This window comes from Leuciscus leuciscus, assembly GCF_965113295.1.
Source record: "Leuciscus leuciscus genome assembly, chromosome: 7".
In the NCBI taxonomy this organism is placed as follows: Eukaryota; Metazoa; Chordata; class Actinopteri; order Cypriniformes; family Leuciscidae; genus Leuciscus; species Leuciscus leuciscus.
The window spans coordinates 20,768,661-20,782,845 of NC_138731.1; the positions used below are offsets into that span (position 1 = coordinate 20,768,661).

Here is a 14,185-nt window from a genome sequence, read left to right on the forward strand (position 1 = left end):
TCGTCATCTCGCCTCTGGCCCGCCTATATCAGATAACCCGATGTGATTGGTGCAGCTCAGATCGAGGGACATATTTAATGAGCATCATTACTCGACACCAGAGTAACTCGCTGAGCAAATTCAACTTGTGCTCTCGCGAGAACTCTGGATTACCAGGGTACCTTTAATGTATGACGTGTGTGTTTTTTGGTATTCATAACATTTTGGTTAGGTTAAATATCTTTAAATTTTAATCTTTAAAACTAAGATCAGCTAGTGTGCAATTCCAAGCCACAGAAACAAATATCATAGGCCTACTATACTTGATAGCAAATTAAAGTATTGAATTATTTGTGACATACCCCCGGTATCACAGATTAGGTTTAAACTTAGTCCCAGGCTAAAATGTTTGAGCTGTTTTAACTGAAAGCAACTTGCACTGACAATTTCTTATGCTAGCCATTGTTTTGTCTCCAGATGCACACCACTAATGTTTTTTCTTTTCTTTTCTTTTTTTCTAAGGCATGGTTATAAAAGCTACTTAAATAGAACAAAGGCCTAATTCTGGCTTAACCAAGCCCTGTCTGTGAAACCAGTCCTAAATTGCACACTCCAAAATAGCACACAATTGTGAGTAAAAAACAACAACAACAACCCAATATTGACATTTTAATTCATGGCTCTCTGGTGACTTTGTGCTCTCTGGTGCTCTGTGGTGAATGCTGTTAACGCCCTGATGTTGATCAAGTCTGGGAGAGAATTAAAGCGAATCATTTTGATGAAAGACTTTGGCTCAGGCATTTCTGAAAGATCAAACTAACATTTGAGATGCTGTGCAATGAAGTTGGTCCGCTGGTTAGTCCAGCTATCCACTCACATCCACTGTTGAGGCAAAGCCACGTAGGTTTTTTGTTGCGCATCGAGGGATTTATTCAGTAAATGTGCTTCCATCGTAGTTAATGCGCATGTCTTCTTAACGGATACAAAATATATCCGCCTCAGTTGAGTTCATAGTAGCCTACTTTTCATGCACAGTTTTAGAATTATGCACATCTTGACGTTCCCAAAATACGCATAAACACAGGTGAATGGAGACTGTGCCTCAAGAGGGAGGGGAAGTTATTTGGATTGAAGATCACGATTGCAGATGAATTAAATAAATAAATAATGATGTCATTTATCATTTATAATAAATACTGAAATATTCATTAAAAATATTTCATGGTGACTTTAACATGGCATAATCGGAAGACAAGACATATTTATTTTCTTTCAAGTGTTTATTTTATTATTTATTTTTTACCCATGCTGTTTATTTATTTACTGGTTTATTGATGTATCCTCAGTTTATTTAGTTGTTAGCAGAAAAAATAAGTAGGATAAGGCTCATGGTTACCTTTAGAAATAGCAGTGTTATAGGCAAATATGTGAAATGTGTACTCGTACGTTGGTATTATAACAATAGTAAGCATATAGCGTGATGAGTGTCCTGCAGTGGTCCATGACCAGATGTGTTCTGGCCCTTTAATAAAGTTGTGTGGCCCCGCTCTTTATGTTGGGATAACACTGCTGGAGGCTGCTCGGGAACTTTAGGAATGGCGCAACTCCATCCGGGCAAAATACTGATGCAAACGCCATCCACACATGTTCAGTGTCTTTAGTAAATGCTCGTTTGTCTCGCGGATCATCGATAAAGTTGGTAATTGTATAAAGACAGCGTGACCGCATGATTTGTGAGGGTTATTCAACAACACTTCGCCAAAGTTTTTGCCGCTAACCTTCTCGCCTCTCCATAATATACCACAAGTAAGTGCAAAACAGGTTTGATATGAAATCGAAATCGTAATTTATACGTGTTTAACGTTTGATTTCGGTATATTTTCATGTTTTAAGAGTTTGCGATGAGTTTAAAAAGTGAAAGTGTTGCCATCAGAGCTAACCAGTTAGCCGTCTGAGTTCAGCAAGTCAACGGGACACTAACGACTCTCATCTATAACTGTAATAATAAAACCAACCCGAAAATGTATTTTCATCGTTATTATTAGTGCACCAACTCTGTTTAACTTTCCCACCAGCTGTTGCTATTCTACGCACTGTATACCATGCTGTTTTATTAAACAGTTTAGTAAACACTGCTTTCTAGTTAGTAAACATCTAACCAAAATATCTGATTTTATTTGTTTTACTTACAGTATTTGTTTTTCTTTGTATAGGATCATGCCGTGTTTGAAGGAGTAAAGTTTAATGCAGAAAAGCAGTGTGTAGCCTGGCTGAAGAGACACAAGCACACACACACACCTGCTGCTGCTGGAGTTTGTTTAGGGACACATCTGGATTCATCATCCCCTTTCTGGATTCAAAATGAAAGTGACAGTGAGTTTTGGAAGGACTGGTGTTGTTGTCCCATGTAAGGAAGGATGGACAGTGCGAGATCTCATTCAGCAAGCCACCCAGAGATACAGAAAACTACTAGAGCAGGTGAGTAACACATTATAAAGAAATGGGGGAATAAACTATAAATAAAAAATAAATGGGTTTTTTTTGGAAATTGTAAAACATTTTTTTCTGAATAGAAAGTTAAAAAGAACAGCATTTATTTGAAAAGTATATATTTTTTAAAAGTTTTTACTGTCAATTTGAGTCAATTTAATGCATCATTTCTGAATATAGTTACTTACATGATGTAACTACAGAAGAGTCAAGTTTTAAATAGGAAAAATATTGAAACTCTTTGGTCATTTTTTTTGAGAGAGATGCTAATGGTCCTGTCTGATTCAATGATCTATGTAAGCTATGCTAAAAGTGGTACCGCCAGACCCGGAGATCGGCTGAATGGATTCGAAAACGGTAAAACTCAACTGTTTAACTCTGGGAGAGTTGTAAAATGAGCCTATTTCCAAAAAAAGTGGAGTATCTCTTTAAATATAGACTAATCCTTATTTAAAACAACAAAAGTTATTCATTCAAGAGCAGGGGCGATTCCAGGATTTTATAAATGGGGGGGCACAGGGGGGACCAAGAACCAGTGAGGGGAGGGGGGGGGGCATGGGAAATCAGAAAATTCTAATGGAAATAAATACTTGTTTAGAAAACATTACGCACGATTTAAAAAATATTTGCAATGCCCTGTTGCCCTAATATAGATGGTATTAAATGTGGCACTGCATTTATTGGACCACACAGATTTGTTCTAATAAATAAAATAAATAAAAAAAGACTCTGTCCTCTTTTCATTCTCAACCCCCCACCAACTAAATTCTGCCTAAAAATAAATAAAAAAACCATTAAGTTTTGAAATTACATAGAGTTGCATGTAGTTATGGTGTTAGTTAACGTTCTCAAATTTTAATGTTTACCATGCCATGGCTTTTTTGGACAAATATTATTGTGCCTTTAGTCTTTAAAACAACATAAATTAGTATATCTCTTTTATATTTATGTGGTGGAGTGCGCTGCCGCTGAATAACACTGACAAGTCTTCTCTATTCAGTAACGTTAGTCTGACGAAGTTACGTTAGCTAATCTAACGTTAAGGTCCTTGCACACTAACATACGGTGCGTGCGATATTTTAAAATATATACTGTAATTGAGTGTGTATACCAGGGTTCTCAAGTTTTATCAAAAGCTTGGAGTGAGATCACATGCGGTTAGGGGAGGAGCCCTAATGGAGCCCCGCCCCGCCCCGCCCCCCAATTTTACCCATTGTTCATAATTAACCAGCACAAATTGAAATGATAACAATTGGTAAATCTGATAAATGACAGAGCAATTCAACATCACATCAAATATACTCTTTAATGTTATATTTCAAAATTACAAATATACAAAAATTACAAACATATAACAAATTGCTCCAAACAGTTTGGAAAAACAAATCTTTTTTGCATTTTGAATGTGTCTAGTCGAAATGGTATAATGATTTATTGTGTGGTGGGACATTGTGAACAAATGACATATTAGAGTATTAAGGGGTGTGTGTGTACACAAGAGTACACACTCCAGCTTATGACATTTGTTTTGTGTTGTGTTGTAAGTGTTTGTTGCACATTTTGATGCCTTGATAACAGGGGTAGGGGGACATCTTTGAAAAATACAAATGCAATGGCAATGATTAACTTAATGTATGTTTTGACAGGATATCAAATATTACCCAGAGCACTCTGCTTTAATACATGTAGCCTTAATGTAGGCCTAACTAGAAAGACTATACAGTATAATATATAATTTAAAATAAAATGAAGAAATACATCTTCATTCCTTCCCATACCCACTAACATTTCCCTTAGTTTCAGACAGTAAGCTAGCCAAACTGAGCCAAAGCTTCTGGCCTGGTTCAAGTGGTTGCAAAGTAGTTGTAGAGTTTTTGACTGCATCAATAATAATGTATACGATGGGCTATATATTAAATGTTCTAGCCTAAAAATGTTAGACGAGCTTTCTTCCAACTTACCTTCTCCATCACGACGTGTGTTCGCGCGATGTTGTTGGTTACCTAGTAACGAACGTACGGTGGCCGAGAATGTTCCGTCAACTTCAGTGTGTTCGCGCATCTATGTTGCTTAGTAACGAACGCAATCTGGCCGAGATACGTGCCGGCGGCAGGAAACTTCACTTTGTGTGCCTGCGCGCCTGGTATATAACGTTATATATAAAGCTTGCAGGACAACTTGGTTGCAATTGCCTTTCAGCGTGAGAAATACACGGTGTGGCGTGTGAGCGTGTGAACTGGTTGAATTGCGTGTGTCTCACGGCCAATGCGTGAGACTTGAGAACCCTGTGTATACCATAAACAGTGACGTGTCGAGGTGTCTCTCTCTCCTGTTTGAAAAACGCGGACCAGTGATTCTGCTTTGCGATCGCAAATCAAGCAGTGATTGACCGCGCTCTGATCCAATGGCGTTGGGCATTGTCATGTTGACAGTTAATCTAGCCCAATGATGTTGGGGGGGCACAAGGGGGGGCCAATCATATTCCAGGGGGGGCCGGTGCCACCCCGTGCCCCCCCTCTCGACACGCCCCTGTTCAAGAGCACTGAGGGCTTTTATCTTTGTTGGCTGCTGTCACTTTAAGAGCCGCACGGATTCAATTTACTGTTACACACGCATTTCCAACACGCTTTCTTAAATGTTTACCTTCACTTAAGATATAACCGACTGTGTTTTCGGGGATACATACCAAAATGGCATTTCGACATATTTGTGTGCTATTCGACCGTTTAGGCGCGTATCTGAAGCCCACAGTGTAACGTTACTTCGCTTATGTATACTTGAGGCCACCTAGGGAACACCGTCTCTTTCGCGCCTTAATGCGCTTTTAATAACACTGTTTAATATCAAGCACGTCCCGCAGTTTAGCAACAGTAGGCTGTATTTTACATCACTTATTCGGCTGATTTGGATGTTAAAGCTGCCGTCGGCAACATTTTTTTTATCATATTCAGTGTAATCGACACTATAATCCGACAGAACAACATAAATAAGGTGGTTTTAGAAAAAAACCCGAGCTTCTAACTCCACCTGGAGCGTGTTATTTGTTTTGCAAAAATCCAGCGCTCCCGCTTCATCAGGTCCAATCAGCGCAGGGGGGTGTGAGATCTGACTGTCAATCACAGGTCGTGCACACGCCACAGATCCCCCTCACTCGCGCACGTTAATATCACATGCACACGCCACGCCTGAAGTTCGCCTGGAGATTGCATGAAGCGTGATGGCGGAGAGAAAATCTACTAACAAGCTTCCAATTCCTCGGTTATTGCTATCTATGGATAGATTAGCCAGGGCAGCCTACCTCCGAGTCCATGGTGTTGATGGATGCTGAAGAGACGGACGCGTTCACAGAAAATCAGGTACACACGCACAGTGACGCACTGACGAGCACGACCTCGATGGGAGGGTGCTCGCTGGTAGTGGGGAGGGGCATGAGAGTTGTAAACATTCAACATTTTGGCTAATCGACCCAATCTGCCAGACTTGCCGACGGCAGCTTTAAGTTTGGCTTAGGGAGGAGCGAAAGTGCGCTGGATGGAATGCGTTTTACCTCGATTATCTTGTTTTCATAATCGTTGTAAGACGAAATCGAAATATGAATAATAGCACAGCCCTACCATCATTGTCATGTAAACATACCTTAAAATGGGTAACCATATCGCAAGACTGAATAAAAAGAAAAGGCAAAGAATGACATTCGTAAATGATGACAGAAGATTCATTTTTGGGTGAACTAGTCCTTCAGGCCTAATGTGTTTTGTTTCACATCTTGTTCATCTTTATAAAGGTTAATAATAATTCTGAGATTTGCTAATTAAGCCCTACTTTAACAGTACAGCTAAAATCACAGAGGGATTACCACATGCTACATTATTGTAATTTTTAATATTTGGTTTTACATTTAATTAGAGGATGATCAAAAATGCATGCTTTATCTTATGGGATTGAGTGAACTGTAAAGACCTCATTCATTAATTTCAAACCTGTTAGTCACGTGCTCTGAGCCTGATGGGAGCTGAAATGTCGATCCTTCACTCTTATTAATGTAAGATTTAAAAAGGGTTCATAAGTGCCTTTCTCTGATGACGGGAATCCGCAAAACTGATTTTATGAAGTCGGGTGCAGATGTGCCATGTCCAATTTTTTTCTGTGTGATAAATGCAAATCAGAGTTAAAACGTGTCAGGCGTTCTCCCCCCTGAGCGCTGACCCTCTGCCCCCTCATCACATATCTCCCTCATTGCTGCTTGAGCTTCATTATTTAAATAGTAGGCCTACATCAGTTTGAGTGGCACCCATTTTCGCCGGCTCCCACGATTCCCCCCTGGGCCGTTGCGGACGTGGATTCGGCTCTCTCCCGGAGCATTAGGGTTTAGATGGGGCTCCTAATAAACAACAGGCTTTTCATCCTGCATCGCTCCAGGAGCCGCTTGGCCCAAATGAGCCCGTAGATTGCTGTGCGACTTCCTCGCCTTACAATTTACTGTCTTATTGCTTTGTCTTTAGAGTGGTCAATTTGACTGATGGGAGACGGTCTTCGCGTTTTGTACCGAAGCTGGTTTAGTGATCAAACCCAGGGTGGCGGTGGCCTCGTGTTGCACCCTGCCGCGTATCAGACCGTAATATCATGCGATGGATTTGGCAGGTCAGGGCTCTGACAAGAGATTGCCAGTTGGATCGAGGTATTGCTTGGTTTTAGTATGCAATCGATGTGCGAGGTCTTATCAGGCGTTTACTCTTAGGGCCCGCTGCGTGTCGAGCTAAGCTCAGGCGATTTTTCGGGTGGGCACGTCCTTTCTCTCAGACATGTATATGTGCGTGCCTAGCCTTTATTTGTGTGTTTGTTATTCCCATCAGCTCAGTGTTATTGGCTGTTAGTCTCAGGGGAATAGACGCGTGGGCTAGTGACGCACACGAGGCCTCAGTGAGGATGGATGGAGCTGTTTGAAGGATCCTGATTGGCTGCTGTCTCTGGGGCCTCATTTATAGGCCAGGGTGAATGTCTGTTGTTTGGCCCCTGCAGAGTTTCTTTGATCTGGCTGTAGTCGGTAAGGGTCACGAAAAGATTTGCACGGTACTAATTATTAGGGCTGGGCATTGACACAAATTTCACAATTCGATTAATTTCCGATCTTGATTTTTTGGATTTGGATTTTCTTTGATTCATATTAGAGTGACTGGATTTCAACTGTGAAATTTCGCTGAGAAACTTTAAATGTGAAAGCACCTTTAGGGTCAATGACATTACGCTCATTTTGTTGGTCTGGACTAGGGCTGGAACTACGTGTTGATGTAATCGTATACATCAGTTACATAAATTAGTGAATTTGAGTGAAATGCGTTGACTCATCATGCTGTTTATGTTCCACATTGATGCCGGCTCCCTGCCATGCTAAAAATCAGCCTTTATTAAATATCTGGCCTGCGCTGTCAATAGTTGTAAAACTACATGGTTTTATGGACACCGCCATTTTTGATACTGTCGTTATCATTACCGCTATAGTTGGTTAGTTACTTAGAATGCAGTTTGATCAAACATCTGAATGGACACATTTAAGCCGCTAATAAAAACATATTTCAGGATTCACACTGTAATTCAGCCATAGTAAACACCTTCCCTAATTAGGCCTACATCTATTTATCTTTTGTGATAAATAACATCATTAGGTAAAAGTTCATGCGTAGATTAGTTATGGTTATTATTTATTGGTTATAATTTATTGGTAAATTAACCCAAAGGATTAATCATCTATTCAGAAAAAAAACAAAAAAAGATTTGTTAGATTAATCGGGGAAAAATAATCAATATATAGCCTAGAGCTGTCACTATAATACTTATGAGTTCTAATTGTCCTCCACCTTTCGCAACTGTGTTGATAACTTGAGGTATGTAAAATCTTTGATGTGACTCACATGAATGCAGAATTGTGACGAATGTCGCTCTAGAGTGACGTAAATGTCTGAATTCCGATATGACTGTTGACATCTGACCTGCATCGGATTTAGTACCACATATGGAAGTGGCCCAAATCAGAATTGTTGAATAATGTTGGCCATAATGTTACTTGCATCCTGAACAGAGCCTTAGTATATAATAAAATACATTCAAATGTAATTTATCCAGACGGTGAATTACACCGATGATAATCATGTTTTTAATGTCTGAATTTGAAAAAAAAAGATTTTAACCACACTGCTTTAGTGCTGATAATAAACATTTGTCTGTTAAAGGAAGATATTTAGAAGAATGTCAGTAACCAGACAGTTTTTGGTACCATTGACTTCCATAGTATATTTTTTTCCTACCATGGAAGTCAATGGTACCAAAAACTGTCTGGTTACTGACATTCTTCTAGATATCTTCCTTTCTGTTCAGCAGAAGAAAGAAATTCATACAGGTTTGAAACAACATGAGGGTGAGTATATGATGACAGAATTTTCATTTTAAAGTGGAGTATCCCTTTAAAGTCATAACAACAAAATAACAAAAAGTCTCCTGAAATGTTCAAAGTGTAAGGAACACTTTTTTACTTAATGGTTAGTCCACATGACTTTTTTTGCATTTTTTTAATTTTTTATTTAAACTTTTGTTATTTGTATAAAAGTTTTTCAAAACTATATGACACCAAAATGATTACACATTTCTAAGAATATGGCAGATTAACTAGATTTTCTCTAGTCATGGACCATTATTGTAGCCTAAGGTATTGATTTACTATTGATATAAAAAGTACCAGTAGTTGATATTGCAACAAAGACAACATTTTCGTTTTGATTTAAATAGCCAGAATAAAAGGAAGAGGATCCATGCAAGCATGCACACAATTTACACACTCTCACACAATGATGTATAATGGTATTGGCTTCATGTATAGTACTATGCAGCGCAGTAATATTAAGTTTACTTGTGTTCCGTTTATGATTGGAAGCGTTGTACCGCAGTATGGTTTGTCAGTACTGAGAAGGCGGTATAATCGATCTTTGTGATAGATTGTTTTCATTACTTGGTTCTTTTCCCTGTGAGACTGTATGATTCAGAGCTGCTGTTAACTAATGTCCTTCAGGTTTCCCTTGAAGTTTCATTAATAGAGTTAATAATCATAATGTTGCATTTATTCATGAATGCAGAGAGGCTTCACAAATCACGTCTCTGCGTTTACAGCACAAAATGCAGAACAAACGGAGCATTATGTTTGCAGGAATACTAACACCCTCATCAATCAGTGTGGTCTTTGAACCTTTCACGGACTTCACGGCTCTGCCATGCAATATGAAGCTTGAATTCAGTGCCAGAACAATTCAATATTTGCCGGGAAGTTTTGCTGAACACGCGTGGATGATTTGGGGTTGCTGTGTCTCATAGCTTACTCATTGATTACCATAGACATGCAACAGACACGCTGAGCTTGCGTAGTTTTTTTGTAAAGGCACCTGCATGCTAAAGAAAGCTCTGACGAAGTGTTTGATGGATAGAAATTCATAAGATCTGTTTTGAATCCAGTGGACAGCATCACTTTTGCAAAACCTTGTTTTTGTACTTGTTAATACATTTATAGACGTTTTAATGTGACATTTGTATAATTAAATGGAAAAATCATATTTCAATCATATTTCAAGCAATTCAAAATAGGGCTGCACAATTAATCGAATTTGTCATCGGGATTACAGTTACGGATGCCACAATTGTGAAGGCGCTATTACCCCCCAAAAAGTGCACATTATTCTGTGTGCTTCTTTCTACAGCTTATCTTAAAGGGATACTCCACCGAAAAATGAAAATTCTGTCATCATATACTCACCCTCATGTTGTTTCAAAACCTGTATGAATTTCTTTCTTTTGCTGAACAGAAAGGAAGATATCTAGAATAATGTGAGTAAGTTTTAGATACCATTGACTTCCATAATATATTTTTTTCCTACTATGGAAGTCAATGGTATCTAAAACTGTCTGGTTACTCACATTCTTCTAGATATATTCCTTTCTGTTCAGCAGAAGAAAGAAATTCATACAGGTTTGAAACAACATGAGGGTGAGTATATGATGACAGAATTTTCATTTTTCAGTGGAGTATCCCTTTAAGGGTTTTTACCCATTGTTTTCATTTTAGTTTTAGTATAACATATAATACCATGCATATTTTTACTTTGGTTTGGTTTCTTTATATATATATACATTTGATGCTTAATACTATAGAAAAGCAATACAAGTTTTTCAGAAAGAGTGTTTTCAGCTTGTTTATTTTGATATTACAATACGGCATGCAGTCGCTTCAAACAATGGCATAAAGCTATTCAAAACATCATTCAATGTAAATTATGATAATCGTTATTAATAATCCCAATTACAATTCCATGGTAATAATCGACAATTATGATTTTTGTCATAATCGTGCAGCCCTAATTCAAAATCATCATGGCGAACAGTGCAAATCTGAAAGTGCGCAAATTGTCTTATTGGGTTTTTGTTGCATTTACACTAGGGGTGTAACAATATATCGTGTCACAATATATCGCAATACAAAAATGCAACAATATGTATGGTGGATAGTGACAATATGTATGGTGGATAGTTCACCCAAAATAAAAATTACCCTGTGAGAAAATTTTTTAGTTTTCAGAGTCAGTACTACATTAAACTACAATATATTATGTTGAATATAATGTATAATAATGGGGGAATATTAGTGGGTCCTGATAATACTTATAAGTCTTATGTTACCAGTAAAAAGTGGATAACATTATTTTACAAATATCTAGCCAGTGACAGAGTCCAACGAATTTATATTCGTCTAAAATAATTCTGTATTTTCAGGTTCAGAATCATGAATATATTTATTCTGGTGTCACCATTGTCCAAGCCTATTCATTTACACCCACAATGTAATATCAAATTTTGCATTTAATCAACAGTACATTTTTTCTTAACCTTTAATAATATGTCTTGGAGTATCGCAATAATATCTTATCGTGAGTTCAGTATCGTGATATGTATCGAATCGTGAAATTAGGGTATCGTTACACCCCTAATTTACACAGTTTTGACCAGCAGGCGCCACCAGCCTGTGGTGTTTCAAATGCTTCAAAACAGTAGCTATGCGCATTTTGGGATATTGCATGAAAAACGCTGGATGGAAAAGCCAAAATGCGCTTAAATTGCGCTCAATAGAGTTGGATAACTGTTTTATCAGTTAATGAAAACATGCGCATAAACTACAATGGAAACATTTATAAAACACGCTAAGGTCTGATGAGCTGCTGGTTTAATGAATATTAATCACGTTTTCTGCGTTCGCTCAAACTGATTTGCTGAAATCAAAACAGAGACCGTCATAGGTGAGCGTTTGCGCATTAGTTCCGCCTACTACCGAAGAAACAGTGGCTTCTGCTTGTTCTTAAAGGCTGAATAATTCTAAATGAATTCCGTTTTGGCAAGAAAGTACAACAAAGAATATCATTTACATGTAGCGATGGCGAGTCGGGCGCCTTCACACTAGAGTTTATGGTGCTCAAATACGCCGTTCATCCATTGAGATGAAATGCTATTGTGCGCATTAAAGACGTTAAGTGAGAGTGATAGAAAATATATCTGTGCTAAACTTATACTTTCCTCCAACTCAAACACTGGCGAGTGAAATCTAACAATTTATTTTCATCTCTGTTGTTTGTTTTATTGCAATAATAACAATAGTGGAATACAGAATCATACATAACACTTAAATCTATAAAAATCCAAAATTCCGCATCTTGCATCCAAAAATGTGTAAAACACCTCAAAAATAAACAGAGAAACTTTGGGCCAAAATAATTTGGTATAATTACAACTAAATTACTTCCTCTTTACATAAACTACATAACGGAGAAACCCCTTCTTTAAACTTACTGATAAAATCATTACATGGGTAATATCTATTTATTTTTTTAAAGCAAGTTTTTTTCATCTCTGTTGTAGCAATTCACATTTTGGCACACCTCCGCTCGAGACAGGTATAGCTGACAGGGATATTACTCATTACTCTGACCTGCAGCTATCCCTGTCTCGATTTATTTGCTGTAGAGGGTTGTGAGGCCACAAACTTGAATTTTGGTGAATCCAGGAACTATTTTAATTTTAGAAGTAGTCATTTAAACAGTCTGTTAACTTATTTACAGAATATGTAAAGCCTAAAGGGACACATTTTCTTTGTTCTTTTTTTTTATAACTACCGTATTTTTAAGCAAACTTCTGATGTCGAAACAGTTAGTGTGTCAACATTTAATTGTAAAGTGTTTAGGAGTCCAGTTTTTAATCAAAGCATGGCACTAAATACACCCAGTCTGGGCTAAACCTCAAATATTCAATGGCACTAGTATGGTAAACTCATTCAAAGCAGCTGCAACTCTCAATTTTTCCCCTGCGAAACACTGCTTGTTTAGGAAAAGAATGTGTTTAATGATAAATTTCAAGACCATTCCTATTGGACTTTTGAATAGTCCACTGTAAGCACAAGAACGCCCCCAAAGAATGTTGACCTAATTACACAGAGCCTCATTATGACCAACCAGGTGATGAATTGTTTAGATAACCCAATGACTTTTCAGTTTTGAAATGTAGTTTTGCAAATTCCTTTCCTTTTGTTTCAGGACCCAGATTTCATATTAAACATCAAGTTGACAATTGCAAACGAACACAGTACTAAAATTGTATTTATTTGTACCTTGCAATACTTTTTGTACATGGTCACATGGCCTTTGACATCAGCAACAATACATAAGGGAACTGTTTGTGCTCCATTTTAAAAGTTGATAAGCCTAATTGTTTTGCATGGTTAAGTTGTTATTTACATTGAGCATTGTTTTCCCTCACTGTCCATGACCAGAACAGGACCTGCCACCATTTTGGGTCATGACCTACCAGTTGCAGACCACTGCTCTACCAAATGTTTTCCCATTCACTTTGGCCTAGTTTTATGGACGGGATAATTGCGTGTTGGCTTTGTTGCACTGGAGGCTCTCAACTTGTCCAAATGCCTGTAAGTTAATTGAGGTTAAGCTGTAGCCTTGCTCTCTGCGTTTCATATTTGTGGACAGTTCGACCTCTTAGCTAGCTCTCACAGCTTGGAGCACAACTGCTTGGCTGTGAGTTATCTCACCCGTGATAGAGCGACGAGAAGTGTTGTTAATTACCAGATTTCCTTCTCCGCCATTGAAGTCTCAGTAGCTCACAGTCTTGTGTTTTTTTTTGTTATGCTAATCTGAAATTTTTTCCTGCAGCTGTGTAATTATGCATTTAATGCGTTTCAGGATTAAAGTGAACGAGAAATGCCCTAGATTTAGTTGCGCTAATCTTCAGCCTTTTAAACGGTGCCATACATCAGCTATCACTTGAAAAGAGTGTGGTTACCACTTTGAGGATTTGCTGTCTAATTTCTGCCGCGTGCATACTACGGCCCTCCGCTTTCTGTATTGCTTTGTGTTTTGTTATACTCAACGAGGTGTTTTCCATTGACCCGGACATGTCGGTTTCCAGCGAGAAGAAAAGACGCCTGTGATCTTCAGCCAGCGCTCTCAAGAATGTTCCGGACTAAGAAATGTGCTTGAGTTGTAGGTCCTACGTATTTAGCATGTCTGGAAGCCTTTGTTCAGAGGCAGTAAATAGTTTGAGAGCGAGCGAGGGGGGGAGCGGGAGAGAAGAGAAAGTAGAGGAAGTGCTTGGGAGTCACTCAGGAAGTTATCAGGCCATT

At 38.3% G+C, this 14,185-nt stretch overlaps 1 protein-coding gene across 2 annotated transcripts in view; it reads left to right on the top strand.

The window, feature by feature from the left end:
- Positions 1 to 1,514: 1,514 nt before the first annotated feature.
- Positions 1,515 to 14,185, top strand: part of pard3bb (par-3 family cell polarity regulator beta b) — a 326,232-nt gene continuing 313,561 nt past the window's right edge. For both annotated transcript variants that reach the window (XM_082176476.1, XM_082176477.1), the window contains exons 1-2: positions 1,515 to 1,785; positions 2,193 to 2,457. In XM_082176476.1, the coding sequence (XP_082032602.1) occupies positions 2,341 to 2,457 (117 nt within the window). In that variant the 5' untranslated portion in view covers positions 1,515 to 1,785; positions 2,193 to 2,340. The remainder of the gene's footprint in view (positions 1,786 to 2,192; positions 2,458 to 14,185) is intronic.